Source organism: Artemia sp. Qi Xiang Cuo, chromosome 1 (assembly GCF_049724085.1).
Source record: "Artemia sp. Qi Xiang Cuo chromosome 1, ASM4972408v1, whole genome shotgun sequence".
NCBI classification, from domain to species: Eukaryota; Metazoa; Arthropoda; class Branchiopoda; order Anostraca; family Artemiidae; genus Artemia; species Artemia sp. Qi Xiang Cuo.
In genome coordinates this window covers 79,344,162-79,367,644 of record NC_142794.1, presented here as the reverse complement: position 1 = coordinate 79,367,644, position 23,483 = coordinate 79,344,162, and the positions used below count along the sequence as shown (strand labels likewise).

Here is a 23,483-nt window from a genome sequence, read left to right as displayed (position 1 = left end):
ACCAATGAGTTGACTGTTTTGTAAAAAACACTTTTGCTACTCTGGAAGGCTTAATTTTAAAAGCTTTTGGTTTGAAAAGAGTTTCAGTATGTAGGAAAAACCCCTACAAATGTAACTGTTTGATTAGAATTTGAACTTTTATCAGAAAAGGGTACAAAAATCCCATCTTCTTAAATTGGAGCATTTTCACCTACAAATTCGACAGAACAAAAAAGTTACCATACCTGATTTTGACATAATTCAGAACACAATTTGACACATGTCAAGATACTTGGGGAATACCTTCAGGTGAATCCTGGTGCATTTGACATGCCTATCCTCTTTACTTTATTTCTTTGTTTCTCTACAACTTATTGTAGTGTGTAAATGTATAAAACAATATTCAGATAGTGGAAGCAAAAAAAAACTGAAAAAATTGCCTCAAGTATGAGGACAAAATTGGATAATCATATGGAGTGTAATTGTGTGACCTAGCTCTATATAATTTAATGTGTGATATAATAGTGTGATATAGGTCTCTCTATAAACACTATCTGGAATGGCCCACTTCCTCTCAGCTTTAATGGTCCAGCTAAAGATTTCTTTGCTGTTCACATGAAAGCTGTTGTCAACATTTGGCCATTTCAAAGTTAATCTACCATTTTAATCCACTTTAAAAAAAATTAGTTTGGTTGTTCTTTGTCTGGAAAGTCCAGAATTCTTGAAATATACATGTCCTGCTTAAGATTATTAGAATTTATTGACACAAAGGAGTTTAAAATGTTTCATTAGCATTTGGGGCGAAATAGGGTCTAAGAAAATGGGAGTAGATTTCAAGAAGTTTTAAGAAGTTTGTTGTCATTATATTTAGATAGATAGGTAGATTTGTTTCCTTATAACAGTAAAATTTTTACACAACAATTCACAAATCTCCACAAAGGCTCCATGTCCTGTAATTCACTTCACTTACTGGAATTCACTTTCATATGTAAATTCTTAGCTTTATCCAAAACATGGGTGGGATTTTGATGGGGTCATTTTTGATAGTTCTATGAAATACTTCAAGGATCAGAAGTTCATCTACATATTAACACCTTTGAGGGAATCTTACCAATTTCATTAATCAATACTATTTTAAATATATAAAATTCTTTCAGTTTATTGTTTCCCACCCAAAACTAAAAATATGAGAAAATTTGCCTTATTTTTGAAAAAAGGGAAACATCCCCAAAAATCAAGCGATCTTATTGAAAATCCCTTTATAAGATACATCTTATCAGAGAACCCTACCGTCGAGGTTTCTAGCTCCAATATTCAAAACATGGAGTTTTGCTTTGTTTTTCAGAAGAAACATCGTCTGTGCATGTTTATTTGTTTTGCTTTTTCCCAGGGGGGATTGACTGATTGTATCAAACCGAAGGTCCAAGATAATTGGGAGGGGGCTCGCTCAAACGTAAATTTAAAGCTTTTTAAGTGACCAAACAGGTTGGACCAGGGGAATGTCTTGTTTTCTGCCATTTTAGGGCACCAAACTACGACTTTACCCCGAAGATAGGATGAATTTGCAATCAATTTATTTATTCATTTATTTATTGAAAAACCGGTCAAATAATACAACAAGATGGAGCACTTAAAAGAAGAAAGATAAAAAGACACAAACTATAACAAACTGAACCAACAAAGAAAACGAACCACTGATTCACTGAATGAGCAGATGGGACCATTCGTGTAGATTTCGGCGTATTTTTCTATTATGCTTCGCTATTCGTCTAGCGATGGCGACGTCAGGGTCTGCGACTTTAAAATTTTCAATTAAATGCGAATTCCTATACCACGGACGTGGACAAAGCAAATACTTCGCAAAACGAAAATACATTGCTCTGATTATATTCTGGTCAGTTTTAGCGAGAAGTTTCCAAAAGGGTGTGGCATATAAAATATGAGGAAGAGCGATGGCGTTATACAAGCTATCTAGAAGCAGTCGGTTGAATCAGAGTTTGCACGATACAACTGAAGCGCAAGACGCTGAAATTCGTCGTTTAAGCTGTTCGAGGACAAGTTTTCGGGTGTGACGGATAGACGAACCTATGAGGTGATCTACTGGCTGGACAGAGCTAGAACCAAGGGCAATGGTCGGGACACAAAAATCAGTTTTCCAATTGAATAGGACGATTTCCGATTTTGAAGAGTTGAACTGAAGTCCAACTTTAAGATATTTAGCTTCAAGGATTTCGAAGATATCAATTGCACGCTGAAGGGTTCGGCTAAGGTTCAGGATGTCGTCAGCGTAAAATACCAAAGACAAGTTAGCAGATGACAGAATCAGCGAAGTTGGACATTGATCTTGTGCATCAAGGACACAGTTATTGAAAAGTTCGGGAGAGGTGACTGCTCCTTGACGCCCTCCTTTCTTGACTGGAACTAGTCGGGTGCGCGAAATGGGGGTCAAACCCTTGTCAGGAGGTTGCTTCAGTCGGATCCGAAGTCTAGAATACAGATTTCTGAGAGAACGAATGACAGCTAGATTCAACCCACGTTTACCAGCCTTCAAAAGCATCGCAGCATGGATTAGAGAGTCGAATGCATGTCTAATGTCGTGTCCTGTCAAAGAAAGGCTCTCTCCAGAAGATTCGGCATCTATCAAGACATTAGCAATGACTGTTAAGGCATCAGCACGTCCAGTTCCTCGCTTGAAGCCGAACTGATGCGGAGGCGTGTAGCACACTGTTTCAAGTATGAACAGGAACCCCAAGAGCTTGGACAGTGACGTAGCTACAGTTATCGGACGGAATGCTGTATATTAAGTTTCAGATTTTCCCTTTTTTAAAATGGGAGTCAGATCTCCAATGCAGAAAGAGACAGGAACAATCCCTTGAGAGAAAATCATCGGCATAAGCAGAGAGAGATATGCCGTGAGAAGTTTACCTCCGTGTTTCAAGTGGATCGCACTGACTTCGTCAATGCCCGATGAGACTTTCCATCTGAGTCTACAAATGGCATCTTCAACAGAGTGGGTACTGACGATAAAATCTTCATCGGGATGAGAAGATGGAAACTGATCCAAGGCATCCTCGTAAGGTTTTTCGATGGAGGGGTCAGGAGCTGAGAGCTCCAATTCGTAATGGGCATACCATTCATCTTCAGGAATATCGGCTGGGGATGGTGAAGAAGAATTTTTTGCAGAACGAAAGACAAACTTTAAGATCATATTTCTATCTTGTTTGGCACAGGCAGAATAATGATTGACTAGATTTTTCCGATGCCGAGCCAGGGCCTTGGAAAACTTTCGCTTCGTGAAAATCCGTATGCTGTTCACAAGACCCATATTCGGACGTCCACACTCTTTCCATACTGAAAACCTAAATTTCGCTTGACTACATGAAATGACGAGATCTGGATTTGACGACCACTCGAGAATGATTCCTTTATGAATTCGTTGCAAAGGAACTGCTTGTTTTTCTGCGAAGCGGAGTGCATGGCAGATTTCTGCACAATATATATCTAGACGAATCGAAACCTCTTTTTGAGGTAATGGAGTGACTTCTGAAGGAAATGGGATGCTGACTTTATTCAGGACGGAATCTACCGACTCGATGAATAAGGCGTGATCGATTTTCGACCAGTTACGACAGTGTCGAGGTGCTGAAGGAGCAAGAGGTATGGTTTGGTGACCAGAAAATGACATACTAACAGAGAGAAATTCTGAGAATTTCTCAGAATTCTGAGGATTTCTCAGAATTTAATAAAATTTTTGTAGTGCTTTGAAAAATCTTTTTTTTTCAGTTACACATTTTCTTTAAAAATTTTGATTTCGACATTTCGACTCAGAAATTCTCAGAATTTAAAATTCTGAGAATCTAACTGAATTAAAAGTATCAATAACCACATTTTAGGCTTCCCAGTTGCAAAAGAAGTAATGCCACACGTTGGCAGTGTTGGATTCAGCTTAGTTGACTTGCTTGATTTGTAATGTAATTAGGCTACGTTTGGTGATCTGTAATTGCGTATCATCTATAATAAGGGGGAGGAGTGAGTCATTGTTTAGGTGGGGATAGGGTAGATCCTAAAAAGTACATTTTAATGAACAAGCTGCTTACTCTTGATAAGGCTTTAGATAAATATTGAAAGAGTTATGGGGGGAGTGGAAATTAATTAAAACGTTTCTCTATAAAACTAAAATATCACATTCCCAAATCTACCAGCACAGAGGTGGAAAAGGCAAGGCAGGCCATCATCAGCTTCCGTCAGGAAATTTCTTTGGGGTGGCAAGTACTGCTAGGAACCTAGTTTTCAGGAATTTTAAATGTTAATATTTTTCTTCTTCTATTTATATGAAGTACTTTAATGTATTTAAACGAATGTATGTAATGTATCTATCGATAAGAAAATCCTATTGTAAAAGTTGCAAAGATCAAAAGGTGTTATGTAGAAGATCAAAAGTCTCACAGAATTTGCCTCCATGCAAACAATAATACTCATTTTTATCCAACCGAAATTCTTTAGCAGTAATATTAACAAGGACTTTTTACTAAAATTACTATTCATCACCAATTATTTAAGTATTTTCAAATTTTATTCAAAATTGAAATTGCAAATTTAACCATAGGACAGTACTAATCAACTTGCAATTATTGATTTACACATTTTAAAAGAATCTATCCAGGGATTTAAGGGACCAGTACTTCACATTATATCTTGGTTAGGCCTGGGTATAATTTGGAAAACAATCAGAAATTGAATCAAAAAAGAGCTTTTCAACAGAAAAAGAACAGACTTGAAGCCTTTTTTGAACAGATTATTCTTTATATGAAGGGGGTTGTCTCCTTCAATCAATCAACCTTTTATTTTTAAATAAATGAACAAACGAAACAATTAACATGAACATTTCGACTCAAACCAATGCTTGTGCGAGCTTCTTACTCTTTACTCTGAAGTTTGGTTTTTGTCAAAAATAATATTTTAAATGTGTAAATTAAAAAAAAAGATTTTTCAAAGCACTACAAAAATTTTGTTTAATGAACAAGGTGTTGTTCATCAAGTGTTGTGAATAAGGCTTAATGTTTATAAGTTATAAAATTTGCCCATTGTTCACGTATAGTATTTGTTATTGGGAAGTGTGCATACATTTATTGGGCGGGGAGGGGAGGACATTCATTTTAGTGTGAGGATTTTGCATGGGATTAAGGTTCTATGGAGAAGGAATCCTCAAGGGGGTCAACTTTTTCAGGGTAAATTTTATAACGGTGGAATGTTCCAGAATTCCTATGCGAAATTCCTTTATATGTCTTGCTTTCTCTTTACCGATTCACTTAGGCTGATATTTCAGTGGGGTAGGGAGATCTTTCCGTGGAGGTGGAGACAGATTTCCTGGCGTTATTTGAAAAAACGATCCGAAATTAAATTAAAAAAAAAGTTTTTTCAACTTTAAGTTAGGAGTAACATTAAAACTTAAAGCGAACAGAAATTATTACGTATACGAAAGGGGTTGATCCTCCTCGGTACCTTGCTCTTTACGCTTAAGTTTAAATTTCGTCCAAATTCTTTAAAAACAACTCCTGAAACACAAAGGTCGTTTAATTAGAACAATAAGTAACTTTTTTTTAAAGTGCCGAAAAACTTTAACGTGAAGAGCTAGGTGTTGAGGAGAGGGCAAACCCCTTATGTACCTAATAATTTCTGTTCGTTTTAATTTTTAATGTTGCCCCTTAATTTCAGTTGAAAAAACTTGTTTTTTTTTATTTAATGGTGCTTAGAAACAAACATTTTTTAAAGGCCATGGAAAAATATGTCAATTAAAGTAAAAGTATATAAAAGTGAAAAAAGTAAGTAATTACAAAAAAATACACAAAACAATAGCCTACTTAAAAAAAAACTTAGATATAAACTCCCAGCATTCAGTTCTGTTGAGCAATGCCGAAGCGTCGGACGGATGTTTTTTTAACAGTATTGACAGTTTTGAACTTGGTTATCAAACACCAAAATATTTAATGCCTTTAGAGTATTCATTGTTTTATAAAAAGTATACCATTATCAAAGTGGTTTGTTCAAAGTAAAACATTAAAACTAAGATTAAGAAAATCAAATAGAAATTTTTAATTCATTATTTTTAATTTAATTTTGAATACCAAAACCAATATATTTAACACCTTTATACTTCATAACTGTAAAAAATTAAATCTTTTTCAATGTGACAACTTGATAAATACAATCACTTCTGGAAAAAAAATGATAGTAAAACACAAAGAACGTATCCGTTCACGTGTAAAATACAGAAATTTACAGCATTCCGTTCAAGGGAAACATTTCTGATTATAGTGGCTTATATATCAGCTTAGTGGCTAATATATCAGCTCATGGATACTCTTGCAATGCAAGCAAAAGTTGACGGCATATTTTTACTGACATTGCCCCTTATTAAATTGTTTTCTATAAATATGCAAACTTTCTTGCGCAGTGATAACTATACTAATTACTAATAAACAAATACATATTTAATAACATAATAAAAAGCTGATTCTTCGATTGAATGTTATCTTTATTTAGGCTCTTATACTTTCGTTATTGACAAGTATTTTACCATTCATTACTATGAAGAATTTTATATTTTTTATTTATTTTTTTTTGTTGCTCCAACCAAATCATATAAAAAAATTTAAGTGGTAAAATAGCAAGGGATCACTCAGTCACAACTTCTAACTTATATTTATTTTTCCTTATTAAGGGTCAAAATCTATTGGAAGGCGACCAATAATGGGGCAACATACATTTTTTCCATGGTTTTTCCCTATTCTGCTCTCTTACCTTTTTTTTTTATAAAATTACTTTATAGTCCCAAATTTCCAGGGGGGCATGATCCACCTGCCCCTCCCCCCCCCCCTTGCCAGCGCCCATGGGGGGCATTTTCAAAAGGGAGAATTTTCTATTGGGAGGGGAGTTTTCTGACGAGGAATTTTCAAGGGAAAGTTTTACACATGGGAGTTTGCCAGGATCCCTGTACAAAATTATTTTTATTTGTCTTACTTTCTATTTGGCAACTCAATTTTACATGTGGAGGTTTTTTGGGGAAGTTCTCGAAAGGAAGTTTTGATAGGGGTTGGAATTATCTGAGAAGTTTTTCCGTAGGGGAGGGTTTCTGCTGCATGAATCCTTGATGGATGATTTTTTGCAGGAGAAATTCTCCATGGGATTTCTTTGTGAGAGAGATTTTGCATGGTGAAGTTTTCCATTGGAGAAACATTCCATTGGGAATGGAGAGATTTCCAAAACAAATATTCCATGGAGGAGGATTTCCAGCATGGTTTGAAAACGATCAGAAACTCAAAGAAAAAGAAGTATTTTTTCAAATAAAAATAGGCTAAGGAGAACTTTCAGGTGGAATTTTCTTGAGGAGAGGGATTTTATGTGGGAGGAAATATCCATGGAGGAGTTTTTGTTTGATGAATTTTTCATGGCGGGGGCCGGCAATTTACCAGTACTATTTGAGAAACAATCAGAAATTAAATAAAAAACAAGTTTTTTCAAGTGAAAGTAATGAGTAATATTAAAACTTATTCTGTATGTGAAGGGGAATAACCCCTCATCAATACCTCCCTCTTTTTGCCAAAGTTTAACTTTTTGTCCTGATTCTTTGAGAACGAATCCTGAAACACCAGAGCTGTTTAATTAAAATGAGAAGCTTTTTAAAGTACTTAAAAACTCTAGCATGAAGAGCAAGGTTTTGAGGAGTTGGCATCCACCCTTGCATGACATACTGCTTTTTAGCTTGGCTATCTTTATAACAGAAGTTAAGCTTTTTGGTCAAATAACTATTTAGTGCTGATAAAAGGAAATATTTTTTTCTCTATGAATAGAATGATTGATCTTTTGCACAAAATATGTGCAAAGTGCAAAATTTCCAATTATCTAGGAGTAAATAATTTCAGAACTGCATTATGTTTCAAACAGGCAACAAATTCCAGAATTTAAGCTCAACATGTATATTTTTCCCTTGGATTTTTTTCCATCATCTTGAGGCAAAAAATAGCTGGAGGAAGGCAATATACTAAATGAATGAATTAAAAAATCCAATTTTTAAGCAGCTGTTATTGGAGCGTGCTAATGCAGAAACAAGATACACCTGTATTCTTGAATATTTATTTATTTTTTGATTAGAAATACTGGCATCTTTTCCTGAAATAGAGATTAATTTTTTGTATTTTTATTTTTCAAATTTAAGCTAGATGGTTTGGAGACAAAATTTTCATCACCCTCTATGTCATGTCAGCAGTAACTAGAAATTACTCTCGGGATGACAGCTTTTTATACCTATATGGAGGATCAAATTTCACCTGCCTAAAGATTTTTCCAGAAGACTCCTTCCTCAGTGACGTAATTACAGAGAGGGACCTAGGGATCCCCCTCCCCCGAGATTCCCAAAGAATTTAGTTGTATTAATGAAATAGTTTAATGTATTGCTCTCAGCAGTCCCTTTTGATTTTTGTTGTATGCTTAGATGAAATGCTGCACAGTAATAAAATTTCTTTCTTTACAGACCTTTATATATCTGTCTGTGACTAGGTCTTAAGGTTCTCTCGCGTCTTTAGCCGATAATTATTATTCCATTGGTCATTCCATCCCTTTGCTCGAGTCTCTGCCAAGTCTTATTTCATATTCATTGTGATTATGTTTAGTCTGGTAGAAAGCTGTATAAGCTGCATTGCTAATATTTGAATTGACGTAACTCAGTGATATTTAAAAGGAAAGCACAATATATATAGACAGGTATATGAATCGTGAACGAAACTGTATAGTTGCTTTATCGTTTTTTTTCAAAAACATTGTGTTGATGACGATGGTGCTTTGGCTTTCAGTTGATTAGGTAAGAATAGGAGGTACTAGATTAGTCTCATTCCTGGCAAAACCATTCCAGTCGTTTTGCGAGGATTATTAATTAACTACCGCTGTTTTATACACCATTTTCCTTTTTTTTGTGTTTTTAAAGGCCCAAAAAAGATTGAACATTAAAAATGAAACAGATTAGCCCTGTAACAGCATTGAATTTACGCTAATCGTCCAGACCAGTTTTCTATAGAGTGCAGATCTGCAATTATTGTCAACTATGTTTGCCAACATGATGACCTCGTAACAGTTTAAATGCCTTATTTCACTTCCAATTCTAAAAGAATAGTTTACTTGTAAACCCTAACCATAGTAATGCACTAACTTCCTTTAATACCTCAGAAAAATAACGAAATCCTTAAAACTTTTTTTGTAGTTTCAAAGCGGCCGTAATAAGTAAGTAACTCTATCAGAGAAGTTACACTGTGCAGCAGAGAAGTTTTTTTGACAGATTTTTTTATTTACTGAGTAGTTTTAGGAAAAGAAACATATTGATCCTTTATTTTGTCTTTTTCCTTCAAATCCGAAACATAGAGAAAGTGGTGAATTTTAATTTATTGGGAAAGATTGGATGATATGAAGACGGAGGCAAGAACTAGAATTGCAATGGCTGCTTTATAATTACCAACAACAACAAAAAATAATTGCAGCATGATAAGATCCCTAATTTTTAGTGGTTTTAATGCAGTTTTCTTTTAGTTTGTAAGATTACATCATTTGAATTAGAAGAAAAGCTGAAAGAAACAGGAAAAAGTCACCAGGTTATTGAAAGTTGCTATAGTTTGGATGCCTGCAATAAAAAGACGAAGTACAGAGTTTCGTAAGTAAATACGTTACAAATTTGACTTTAAAGTTTACAGTATCTAAATGAAAGTTATCAATGGTAAGTAATTTGTTAAGGCTGTTATTTTGACCCTGATTTCATTGCACTTTCACTCAATTTGGATCATGATCGGTCAAAATGACTAGCTACTCATTGAGACTACCCCACCCCCTCTTTCACTGTTTTGACCAATAACACATCTGATTAGGGAAATAAGCTTTCGAATGTTGAAATGACCCTTTCTACAGTTAAAACTCCTATAATTTATTTTGAAAATGCTCATCGGTAATTCTATCAGTAGGTACTATAATCTTTTATTTTTCTCCCTCCTCCTCCTGCTCTAAATAAATTTGTGTGTGACTCTCGGATCTATTTTTAGTTTTTCGTATTTTTCATATTTTTAGTCTTTATCTTATACCAAGTTACTTAAAATCAATGTTTGTTGCTTTCTCTTTTATGAAATACTGTGCATTTCCAGAGTCGACTGATTTTTTTATAACTCATAATTTCACCTATTCAAATGTGTTTTTTTTCTATATTTTGTTTTCACATCTTTGAATAAAAGAAAGGAAGTTGAAAAATTTTTACTAAAAACGATACTGCTCAAAGGAAAAACATGTAGCAAAAATAAATCCTGAGGGTAAATTCACCTATAATTATGACAACAAAGTTTGACATTTGCTGTGTATTGAAATTGGGTGAAGGCTAATGAATATTGAGAAAAGAATGACATTTCACTTTTTCATCTAATTTTTTTTTTTTTTTTTAGTGTCGGCTCTGAAAGAAAATTGTGAATTTCGTTTGCTATAAGATTTTTTTTTTTTTTTTTTTTTTTTTTTTTTGTATACCAGGAAAGAAAATATCCATAACAAGGTGATATTCAGCCTTGTGTTCCGAGCTTCAAGTCGAAAGGGACTTTATAAAGAAATTCCAGATGCTCACTTCATGAAAAATAGGAAGCCCTTAAATCGTGGGATTTTTCTCTACCATGGAGAGTGCGAAGCTTCAAAAAGCTGCATGTTTAAATTCTTATTTCTCTTTGGCAAGTTTATTCAGGGATGAAATTTTTTTTTTTTTTTTACCCGAACAAGAAAATACCCCTGTGTATTTAAGTATTGATCTGTGATGTCTTTAAACATTGACAGCTTTTATCAAACAGTTCGTGGTAACGAACTGTAAGTAAGGAGCGGCATGGCTCAATGGTAACCGAAACTCTAAAAAACGGCATTTTTATACCAATAGATACATCAAAAGAATTAGATTTTAATGCTGATTTAAAATATATAAGTTTCATCAAGTTTAGTCTTACCCATCAAAAGTTACGCGCCTGAGAAAATTTGGATGATTTTAGAAAAAAGGGGGAAAGACCCCCTAAAAGCTATAGAACCTTAATAAAAATCACACCATTATATTCAGCATATCAGAGAACCCCATTGTAGAGGTTTCAAGCACCTATCTACAAAAATGTGGAACTTTGCTTTTTTGCCAGAAGAAAGATCACGGATGCGTGTTTATTTGTTTTTTTTTTGTTTTTTTGTTTTTCCAGGGGTGATCATATCGACCCAGTGGTCCTAGAATATCGTGGGGGGGCTCATTGGAACGGAAATTAAAAGTTCTAGTGCCCTTTTTAAGTGACCAAAAAAGAGGGCAACTAGGCCCCCTCCCACGCTCATTTTTTTCCAAAGTCACCCGATCAAAATTTTTGAGATAACCATTTTGTTCAGCATGGTCGAAAATATGATAACTATGTCTTTTAGGATGACTTAATCCCCCGAAGTCCCCGGGGGGAGGGCTGAAAGTTGTTAACTTTACCCAATGTTAACGTATAGTACTGGTTACTGGGAAGTATACAGACGTTTTCAGGGGGATTCTTTCTGTTATATTGGGAGGGGGGTCGGGGTTTATATGGGAGGATCTTCCCATGGGGGAAGCGACATTGCTATGAAGGGGGTGCCGGATTTCCCAGCATTATTAAAGAAAAAGATCAGAAATTAAATAATAAAAAAAACAAGTTTTTCAACTGAAAGTAAGGAGCATCATCAAAACTTAAAACAAACAGAAAATATTACGTATATGATTGGGTTCACCCCCTAGTCAATACCTCGCTCTTTAAGCCAAAGATCTTTTAGTACTTTCATAAGAGCTATTTATTCTAATTAACGGCTTCTGTTATTAAGGGGTCATTTTTAAGTATTTTGAAAAAAATTCGAACTTTAGCTTAAAGAGCGAGGTATTGACTAGGGGGCGAACCCCCTAATATATGTATTAAAAGTATATGAATATAAAAGTTCTTTACGTAAGTTAATTTGTAAGTTACGTATATTTATTACTAATAAAAACGTCCGTAAATAAAATTAAACAAGTTTCGAAAAAGCCATTTAACCACATAAAATTAAAATTAACATCCACTTTTTTATTATTATTATTATTATTCATGTACGGTGAGCCAAAATCAAAACCTACATTAATTCAAAAACGTTCAAAAATTAAATAAAAAAAAGTTTTTTTAACTGAAAGTAAGGAGTGACGTTAAGACTTAAACGAACAGAAATTATTCTGTATATGAAAGGGGATGTCCCCTACTCAACGCCTTACTCGTTGCGCTAAAGTTTGACTTTCTCCCAACTCTATTTTTTTTAAACAATAAAAAACTTTAGCGTTAAGAGCGAGGCGTTGAAAAGGGGACAGCCCCTTTCATATACGGAATAATTTCTGTTCGTTTTAAGTTTTACCGTCGTTCCTTACTTTCAGTTTAAAAAACTTGTTTTTTTATTTAATTTTCGTAAGAGAGATAGAGGACGTATCTCCTCTTAGTAAGAGAGATAGGGAACGAGTCGAGAAAGTCTAACGGTTTCTCGCCCAACCCATACCGTATCTGAAACACCTAGCTTACCTCCACAGAATGCCGAGTCCACGTTTGACTTGTTTTTCAGTTCCAATGTAACAAAACTTATTTAATAGATACATACTATATCGTTGAGAAAAATTGATAATACCATTCCATGCCTCTCCTTCACTTTCCAAGAATACAATAGTCCCCTCTAGTCTGACCCAGGATTTACCCACCATGTCAACAAAACAGAATAGGACAGAACTCTTCATCCACACAGTTGAAGATTAATATACTTTATTATAAATAAATCAGCCGAATTTGTGGAAAGTTTAATTGCTATTGCGGAGAGTAAGGACAAGTCACCTTGCTTGCTTTGGAGACCAAAATAAATTGTTTAGACTGTTACATACAATTAATGTACGTTATTATGCAATGTAAAATATATTTTTGTTTATAATAAAGATTTCATATGTAATATTCATTATGAAATATTTAGAAACTAAATAATTTATGTTTTAAAATTGTCTGTGGTTTGCATTTGTTCATTAGCAAACTTTTTACGTAAAACTAGTTAAATTGCCATGAAGTTCCTATAATTCTTTGAAGAATGAGCCTGTTGGTTGCCGTTTGCTCTTTAATGGGTTTCAACAATTTTTGAAGCGCTCTTAAATCATAAGAGTGCGCCCTACCGCATTCAACTTTCCTTATCATGTACTATGTATTCTACAATTTCTTATTTTGATGCAAGAAAGCTTCGAATTTTCAAGAAAAAAAAAGTTGCATAGATTTTATTCATGTATTTAATTTTAGATATCGGATACAGCTTATGGATAAACTGTTCTGTTTTCATTTTTGATCTAAAAAAAATTGAGTCTGATGTGTCATGTCTATTATAGTTTGTCCACTTTTCATATTGCTGTTTATAATAGTGTCTTTATAAGATTAAATTTTTAAAAAAACAAGTTTTTTAACTGAAAGTAAGGAACGACGATAAAACTTAAAATGAACAGAAATTATTCCGTATATGAAAGGGGCTTTCCCCTCCTCAACACCTTGCTCGTTACGCTAAAGTGTTTTATTGTTTAGAAAAAATAGAGTTGTGAGAAAGTCAAACTTTAGTATAAAGAGCGAGGCGGAGACAGGGGACAGCCCCACTCATATACGGAATAATTTCTGTTCGTTTTAAGTTTTAACGTCGTTCCTTACTTTCAGTTAAAAAAACTTGTTTTTTTTTATTTAATCTCTTCAAACTTGATTTAAAGCAAAAGAAAAAAACGGGTTTGCCTTTCTAAAACCCTGGAAGTACAAATATTTATAGTATTTCTTAAAACTGAAGCACTAATAATTGAAACTGAACACTAATATTATATTAAATTTGTTAATAAATAGACTTGTTAATAAATGGGTATAATATATGCCCTAGTGCTATGATTATTAAAATAAGACTAAAGGGTATGCGGTACTTAAATACAAAAGAATAAATTGGAGCATGAAAGCTCAATAATATTTATATGTTGTTCTAATATATTTTTAATATTATTAGTTAGATGCCAGGCCATATCCAGGATTTTGTTCAGGGAGTGGGGGTACCAATACCATATTAAAAACACCTCAAAAATGTGTTTTAACGCATTTTCCTTACGTTTTTATGAGTCTGATAAATATTTCGGGGGGGGGGAAGGTTAAAACTGCCTAGCCTCTCCCTCTGAACATGACCATGGGTAGATGGAATCCGGGTTATATATATGGGGGGAAGTATATGTTGATTTACCTGGATGATGAGTAGGAGGAAGGAATAGAAATGCTGTAAAAGTAAATTTTTCTTCGAAGGGAAGGGGAACGGTCTTGGCAGGAAGAAATAGGAAGCTCCTCACCACTTTTTAAAGCGTGAACCTAACGCTTGCTTTTATTGCTTATTTCTTACCGCACGTCTTTATATATCTCTTACTTTATTTTTCTTTTGTCATTCAATTTGCTTTTGCCAGTTTTTGATTCACTATTAAAGTCAATAAGGCCTAATCATGATGGTATAATCATGATGGTATAATCATGATAAGGCTTAATCATATCATGATGGTGATGATGGATTTTTATTTCTCATTTTGAAAAAATTTTGAAAAAAATTTTGAAAAAAATTTCTCATTTTGAAAAAATATTCCGCTCTAATTGGTTACACTGATCTTGAAGAAGCTCTTGTTATTGTTTTTTCATCTGGACTTGCTCGTATTAGCTAGAGCTCATAAATTGATCGCTCATAAATAAATCATAGTAGATATAAATCATAGTAGATATAAATCATAGAGCTCATAAATAAATCTAGCTCGTATTAGCTAGAGCATCATAAATCATGATGGTATAAATTTTGTCTTGAAAATATCACTGTCGCGAGGATTTTGATTTAAGAAATTTCAATATTGGTTTTTTGTAGACAGATTTACAATAAAAAAAATGCATTTATTTAAAACTGCTTTTGGAATTTACAGGCAGACGAGACTAGAAGATAGTCTAGACGGGCTTTGTGAGAGAATGCTTCAGTACAATATTCACAAGGAGAGGACTGACTCAACTCGATTTGCAAGAGGAATGAGTCAGACATTTGAAACGCTTCATGGTTTAGTGTAAGTATCTCGAGCGTTTAACTGAAGCTTTTCACTTTTCAAAACGATTTCAAAGAAGAACGATATTGTTAGCAGGAATGACTACTGATCTTCTTCTGCAAAGACTTTAACCATAATTAATATTAAAGGACTGTTTCGGCTATGTATCTAGCATCCACCATCAGCGAAGAATAAAATCAAATTAAAAACATTAAATGGGCGGTAATTGAAAATTTTTTTCAGATAAATTAAAAAAAATACTAAATAATGACTGTAATCATGACCAAACAAGTTCAGACAAGTACAGATTGCTCAGCTTCCTTAGGTTACTTCCACTAACGTTTTACTTTTATTATTATTAGGTCCAAATTTAAGTCCATTGCCATCTAGAGAAAAATTTATTGTCTTTGAAGTTGTAACATAGAAAAATAGTTTCTGATGGCGATTCAGGTAGTGTTCTAGTGACTGGACATCTTCCAAAATAATGGTCGAATTGTCAGAAATGAAATGGTGAAAAGTATAGAATGTTGGAAAAGTATTTAAATTACATACCAACTGCCACAGCAGAAGAGTCATAGCCAGCAATATAGTCGTGCAACTGATGATGTTAATATTATCAAAGCAAAGGGTAAACAAGCTCTTGACAATTTCTAAAGCGTATCTCCAGACTTATCATTTTTGTTTAGTAAACTTCTTCAACATGTGGATAAGTAAGCAGTTTGCCCGAAATTTAGTTATTGAAAGAAGCATGAAAACTAGTACAATTGGTTTAGCTAGCTGAAGGTGCCACTTGGATGTACTCTGACCTGAGTTTCGCATGACAGGGTTTTCAGAGTCACGGTTCCGTGGGACTTATTTAATAGATAAAAAAGGGATCAAATAAAATTAAAATTCACTGGTCTTTGATGAAACGCACGTTGAGACCCATAAAAATAAAAGATTCTTCATGCTCTTTGACACACTTAAATGCTTCCTCAATAAATAAAATAGCCTTAACAATGGATTTTTTTTTCATTCTTCTCGGATGTACAACTACCTCAACTAATTATAGTAAAAAAATAATGATATTTGCTGTAAAAAAGAAAAATAGTCTCACCAAAATTGCATTTTATATTTTTTTTTCTAACTTTTGAATGTTTAACTAAATATTTCTTAAACTTTTTTTTTTTGAAAAACTAGGAATATTTACTTTTTGGCTCAGTATCTTCAGCTAGTGAAAAAGTTAAACCAGCCGGAATGGCAATATTTCTGGATATAAAATGCCGCCCGCATGAAATGCTATATGTTAGGCTGGTGCAAACTGAAAGAGTACATACATTCACAACGCGAAGCCTGAATAGTATTTTCAAAGAGCCAAAAAATTCCAAAGCAATTCCAAAGGACAATTAAAGTTACAAAAAGGTTTTCCAGTTTCATAAGACACTTCTGAACTTATTCATATAACATCATTCAAAAACTTGAAAAACAGAAATAGCCTTGCATCTCCTGGTAAAAATGTTTTAAACGGAAGAATAGTGCATAAGTAATATGTTCACCTTTATTGATTTATTGCTGTTTTCATTACATGGCCCATTTACTTTCATGTCCCATGAGAGTATATTCAAGCTCTTTTATTAGGTTTTCAAGTAGTAGATGTCAGCCTGAATCTTATACGTCTTAAATTTATTGTCTAAAAAATGCCATAAATATTATGTTCCATTATGCTATTTTAAATTAAAAAAGAAAACTTTTTTCAAAAGAAATTAAAGAGCAACATTGGAACCTAAAACGAACAGAACTTATACCGTATGTGGGGGTACACCCCCTCCTCAGCCTCCATTCTTTGCACTAAAGTTTTATAATGCTTTACAAATACTTGTTTTTCAATTCAACTGTGTTTGAGAAGGAGTATCCTATCCTCATATACGAAACAATTTCAGGTCTTTTCAGGTTTTAATGTCAGTTTTTACTTCTATTAAAAAAAGCTTTTTTATTTAAATTCTTTTAGTTTTTAATACTATCCAGGATTGTCTTATGGTTGAGGAGCTTTAGCACCCTCCAGAACATGATTTTTCAATCAGAAACTAATTTTTGGAAGGAAATTATTCGCGGAAAAAGCTCATTTAGTGTAATTACTTTCTGAAGTAAAGTATAATTATTAAGGAGAGTTTAATTCCTGTTATTGAAACGGCAATGTTAAAATCAATGCATTTTGCACATTTAGGATCACCATGAGTAATATACTGTATTTTGTTGTTACACATATTGTAATCATAACTTTGTTGCTTTGATTTTCCATTGACATGGGTCACTCCTTAAATGCAGTTTTTTCTACTACGATCTGTTTAATCTAAGGCTCTTCTAAATGTGAAGGAAACTCTTACTCCCTCAATGAACCCTCGTTTTTTGTATTGCTGTTTAATGTTCGTAAAACAATGCTCTCCAGAAAAATCATCTGACGGCACTCATAATATCCCCCCATCCCCCACGTTCCTTATTCTGGACCGGTGAGCCTGCAAATGTAAGTAGAAAAATAACTTTTAGTCCGAATCACTACTGCAGGGAAACCTAGCCCCTCGCAGCAAAGTAGAAAGGTGCTAATGAGTTTTTGCAACCGCTACTAAAATCTGTCAGTTAACACGACAATTTACTACAATTTCTATCAATTCCAAGAAACATTACAATAGCTAGGGATATGTCCTGACGAGATTGCCGCTAGAAACCTATCATTTCTCCCGAGTTTTCTTATGTCTAGTTCTTAAGCCATCTTTCAGGTGCATTGAAACACGTAGATTTCCCCAAGAGTTTTGTTTTCTGCACCTTGAACATGTTCAGACCTGATTTACATCCCTAACCCTGTATGCAGCCTCCGTGCCTGCTTGTTTTGCAATAAACAATAATTCAATAAGATAATAGTTGAAATCTTGATCAATCAAACAGTTCGTGGTAAACCGTAAGTAAGGAGCGACGCGGCTCTATAATGACCGAAACTATAAAAAATGGGATTTCGATACCAATAGATATATCAAAATGGGTTTATTTTTCTGATTCCAAATATTTAAGTTTAGTAAACAGTCAGTTTAGTGTTACCCATCAAAGACTATGAGTCTGAGAAAATTTGCTTGGTTTATAAAAAGGGGGAAACAACCCCTACCGGTCAATAAATCTTAGTGAGAATCATACCTTCAGATTCAGTGTATCAGAGAATCCTATTGTAGAGATTACAAGCTCCTATTTGCAAAAAAAAAATTATTTTGTTTTTTTTTGCCACATAAAAGATCACGGGTGCTTTTTTTCAGGGGTGATCGTATCGACCCAGTGGCCCTATAGTATCGAGAGTGGGCTCATTCGAACGGGAAGCTATAGTGCAATTTTTAAGTGACCAACAAGATTCGAGGCCAACTAGGCCCCCTCTTACGCCCCTTTTTCCCCAAAATTTTGAGCTAGGTATTTTGTTCAGCATAGTTGAAAGACCCAATAACTGTGCCTTTGAAAATTGGCCCGTTGTTTTTGTATAGTATTTGTTAATGGAAAGTATGCATACATTTTTCGGGTGGGGGGAGACAAATTTTCTGCTGTGGGTATTTTCCATGGAGAGGGAAGTTTCCAGGGGGTGAAATTTTCAGGGGAAATTTTTCCCTGGGGGAATTTGCCAGAATTCTTATACGAAATTATTTTTTTGTGTCTTGTTTTCTCTTTGACGACCCAATTTTACGCTTGGAGGTATTAAGGGTAATTGTCCGGGGTAAATTTTCACCGGAATTGAATTGTTTAGATGACATTTCCGTGGGGAAGGGGGATTTTTCTGTCGAGGTGGAGCCAGATTTCTTGGCATTATTTGAAAAACAATCAGAAATTAAATAAAAAACAAGTTTTTGCAACTGAAAATAAGGAGCAACAATAAAACTTAAAAGGAACAGGAATTATTACATATATGAGGTGTGTTGTCCCCTCTTCAACACCTCGCTCTTTACGCTAAAGTTTGAATTTTGTCCCAATTCTTTAAGATCGGCTCCTGAAACACAAGGGTCGTTTAATTTTAACAATAAGGAGCTTTTTAAAAATTTCTATGAAGCTTTAACGTGAAGAGCGTGGTGTTGAGGGAGGATGGGGGGGGGGCAAAACCCCTCATATTCGTAATAACTTCTGTTCGTTTCAAATTTTAATGTTGCTCCTTACTTTCAGTTGAAACAACTTGTTTGTTTTTTTATTTAATCTTACATAAGGAGACCAGATGTATCGATTGCACCTGCATGGTTGGGAGAGGTCTGAATATTCTTAAGGTTGAGGAATCAAAACTGGGGGGGGGGGATCCAGTTGTTTCACTGCACCTAACAGATGGCTTAAAAACTAGACAAATAAAAACTCGTGAGAAATAATAGGTTTCTTGGGCCGATCTTGTCAAGGCGTATTCCTAGCTATTGTGATTTTCTCGGAACTGACAGAAATTGTAGCATTTTGTCGTGTGATGTGATAGATTCTAGTAGCTGTTCCAAAAACTTATTAGCACCATTCTACTTTGCTAATAAGCAAAGGGAAACCTTGTGAGGAAGCTATAGAGAAACCTGTGAGGGAAGCTATAGGGAAACCCTGTGAGGTTTCCCTATAGCTGTGATTTAGAGCAAAAGTCACACTTCTTCTAATTTAATCTTATATGTTATTTAGAAAAAGATTGTCTGTTATAATTGCGGTGCTTTGACCCCGCAACACCCATTTTATAGGTAAATTCTAACAAAATCTTGGGAATCCAAAGGGGATTAAAGATTTGTTCATACACCTTCTGAGGGCTGAAGAAGAGTTAGGAATCTCGTATAAAAGACCCTTTTTGAGGCTGAGGCACAGTCCCATCGCCTCCTCAAACAGCCCCTGGCCCTCTCCCATAACTACTGATGTACTGTCATGCACCGCCATAGGTAATTCTATTTTGCCCTAAATGATCCATGTGAGCTAAATGAAATAAATGTCTGTGTGGGCCTTTTATTTTTTATTGAATTCATGCATCTTTAGAGATGGAAGCGCCAACTTGCGGCCACTTTTTTCAAAAATGGAGTAAATTTTCTCAGGCGCGTAACTTTTGAGTAGCTTTTGGGTAGGACTAAACTTGATGAAACTTATATATTTGAAATCAGTATTAAAATCTGATTCTTTTGATGTATCTATCGGTATCAAAATCCCGTTCTTTTAGAGTTTTGGTTACTATTGAGCCGGGTCGCTCCTTACTTACAGTTCGTTCCCACAAACTGTTTGAAAACTCAAAAGACCCGAAAAGACAAAGATTCCCTTCTATAATCACGACACAAGGATGATTTACGTTGCTGGAAAGGTGAGATAAAAAAGAAGAAGAAAAAAAAGCAGTCCTACTTTCACTACTTTCACTTAGTTGGTCCAGGAAGAAGTGTCATCTTAATGCTTGAAACCATGAAATAATTTAATGAAACAGAAAAATTCTAGATATTCGATTATTCAGATGGATGGAGCAAATGAAATCTTTAAAATGGAGTAAATGAAATCTCTTTAGAGTTTTGATGGCTGTTAGCCTAAGTCGCTTCGTAGTCCATGGCCCCAAAGGCCTGACCTTCAAATGTTTTAATTTTATGTTCATTTTTCAGGGCAAAAGGAGTCAAGGTAGATCTCGGTATACCTTTTGAGCTCTGGAATAATACGTCAGCTGAAATATCCAATTTGAAGTCTCAATGTGAGTCGCTACTGGAAGACCATGAAGAGGATATATCTAACTGGTTTTTTAAGCACCAAGAAACGGTTGACCTTCGAACTTATTTGTGTAAGGACAAATATTTGAAAGATAGCGATGCTACTTGTTTGACAGAGCCGATGGGTCTTCCGCCTCCGCCGGAGCAACGGCCTAAAGAGTCAAAGGCAAAGAGCAAGAAGACTAAACAAAAGAATAAGAACAAGGATGAAGGGGAACTTTAGAAAGTATTAAATCGGGCAAGACTTTCTAATGACCTTTTTTTTTTACAAAAGAGAGTGAGGGGAAGATGGCAACCAATCTAATTTTCAATCTTAGTTTTACTTATTTTGTGTAGATATTTCATCGTTCAATAGCAGAATGCAAATGTGTTTTAAGAAAGGGGAAGACAATTTGAATTCGATATTAATAAATGTATTGCTTGAAAACACAATTTTCAGGTCTTATAATTTCTGTAATGGCCCATTTTATTTTCAAAGAAGTAATACTTTCAAAATAGTGGACGCAACAAGTAACTTGACGTTTTGAATTTAATCATGTTAATAGTAAATTATCCCTATGATAAGCAACTTTTACTTTGTCCTGTGCATTTTAACTCTCTTGATATGAGAGGTACTGTAATTGGAGCCAATGGCTAATTTACAGTTTTGTTGAATTGATTGATACAATTCTCAATGGTCAGAATATGTGGAAAGTGATTTTTTTTTTTTTTTCATTTGGGATTAAAAATGGTTCTATGCTTTGAGTTGCTCTTTTTATGTGTCTATGTGGATGTTTATTTATTTTATTTTTTTAGTTGTTCTAATGGCCTTGCAATTTTGGATTATGGATATTTTTCTTCCATTTACATATTTTTTTTTTTATTGCTCATTATTATTTGTCTTTTTTCATTTTGGCCAATTCCTAGTCCTGACTTCTATTATATTTGAAACTTGGATTTATTTGTTTTTGTCTAATTTATTTGAAATTTGTTTAACACTAACTAAAATTATTTCTAGTTTTTATTCAAATGTACTGTGCTGAAATAAGACCTTGCATTTCATTTCGTGTTGAAAAATCTGTTTTTTTTTCACACCATTCTTATTACTTTGCTCTGCAGACATTCCAGGTGCACCAGGCTCCTCAAGTTTCAGTCTTGACTCTTGATTTAATAATTCAAAAAATGTTTGCTTTAACTCAATATTGATTGTAATCATTGCTCACACAAGTGTAATCCTTTGGGGGGAAGGGAAGAGTGAGCCGGAGCATAGACAGAACAATTTTTTCTCTGCAGTCACATTTCCTGTTGGTTGCAGAAGAAATATGTATTTATAAGGGCGACTATTTGGTCTTTATTTTTTCTGATTGGAGCTGAAACGTTCGCTTCTCCGGCCGGCAAAACTTTTTTTGTAATGACATTCAATGAGTGTTTTTATGGCAATATTTTTTGGAAAACGCGTTTCCCAATCACATTTTGGAGTACAAAAAAAAGGAAAGAAAAAAATAATACATCAAAACATGAAATGGTTTAAAAACACATGAACTAAAATTAACAGAATGAATGATCATTAATCGAATACTAGATATAATCGTTGTTTGATATGATGCATCAAAAAATAAAAATTAACATTAGTAGGCCATGTAAAAAGATTAAAACAAACGAAACTTGTAGAATTTACAAAGAAATGAAAGACGCTAATAAAAACACAAGGAAGGGGATAAAGAAGAGAAGTGGCATAGATAAGAAGGAAGAGAGAAACTATTAGGATGGTTTTCTAATCTTTCCAATAATGTAGGGGACAAAAGTTTATTTTTCATATTTTGAAGTAAGGCCGCACCTTGTGCGCTGGTATTTGAAAAATATGATAGCCAAGCTTTGACAGCGCCATTGGTGGAATTATGTCGGAATTTGCGTTAGAGCTTTCCAAACAAATGGAATAGAGGGGTGCACTGGATACTTCTGATTCGACCTATTGCTTTCTAAATAAGTTAAACTAACTTTGATATCTTTCAATTGAATGACACCCTTTTTTATAATTTAGAAAGCATAATTTTTCCAATCCCTACTTACAGTGTCTAATGTTAATGTTTTTTGTGATAAAGCTCTACACGTTCAAGTCATTAATCTATTTTAACAATGTAACATGTTTAAACGCTTCTTTGTTATATTTCTTAAGACTTACGAATCAATAAAACAGTAAGGTATAGAAATGATCATATTCTGTACTTTAAATATTACTTACGTTTATTTGTTCTACTTGAGCTTCTGTTACATTAAAGTGCAATTAAAAAATTTCTTGGGGTTTGTCTTAGTCTAAGAGTAGAGGTTATGTTGGTAAATGTATGAAATACCCCCTACCACTCAAGTTGTTCATTCATTTACGCATTGCAGAACCGGTTTTTTGTTGGTTTATTTCAGCTTAGAGTGAGACAAGACAAAGAGAAGTGACAGAATAAATGGAAAATATATGATTTGGGCTGTATATTTGTCCATTAATGAGGGTGTGGGGGGGAGTAAAGTGTTTGGACAGTGTGAAGTTAGAAAACAATTCTTACTACATAATATGCAGAATAATTGTACCTAACACATTAGGCATGGAGACCCGTTGTACTTTACCCCCCCTAATGTGCAAACATATAGCCCAAATTTTTTCCTAAAGTATTAAATTTTTATCTTACTTTGGTATATTTCATTAGGATTGAGCG

At 34.2% G+C, this 23,483-nt stretch overlaps 1 protein-coding gene across 1 annotated transcript in view; it reads left to right on the top strand.

Moving 5' to 3' along the window:
- CNPYb (FGF signaling regulator protein canopy b) overlaps positions 1-21,774 on the top strand; it is a 28,461-nt gene extending 6,687 nt beyond the window's left edge. Inside the window, exons 2-4 of the mRNA XM_089087259.1 lie at positions 9,556-9,676; positions 14,996-15,130; positions 20,698-21,774. Of these exons, the coding sequence (XP_088943385.1) occupies positions 9,556-9,676; positions 14,996-15,130; positions 20,698-21,022 (581 nt within the window). The 3' untranslated portion in view covers positions 21,023-21,774. The remainder of the gene's footprint in view (positions 1-9,555; positions 9,677-14,995; positions 15,131-20,697) is intronic.
- The last annotated feature ends 1,709 nt before the right edge of the window (positions 21,775-23,483 follow it).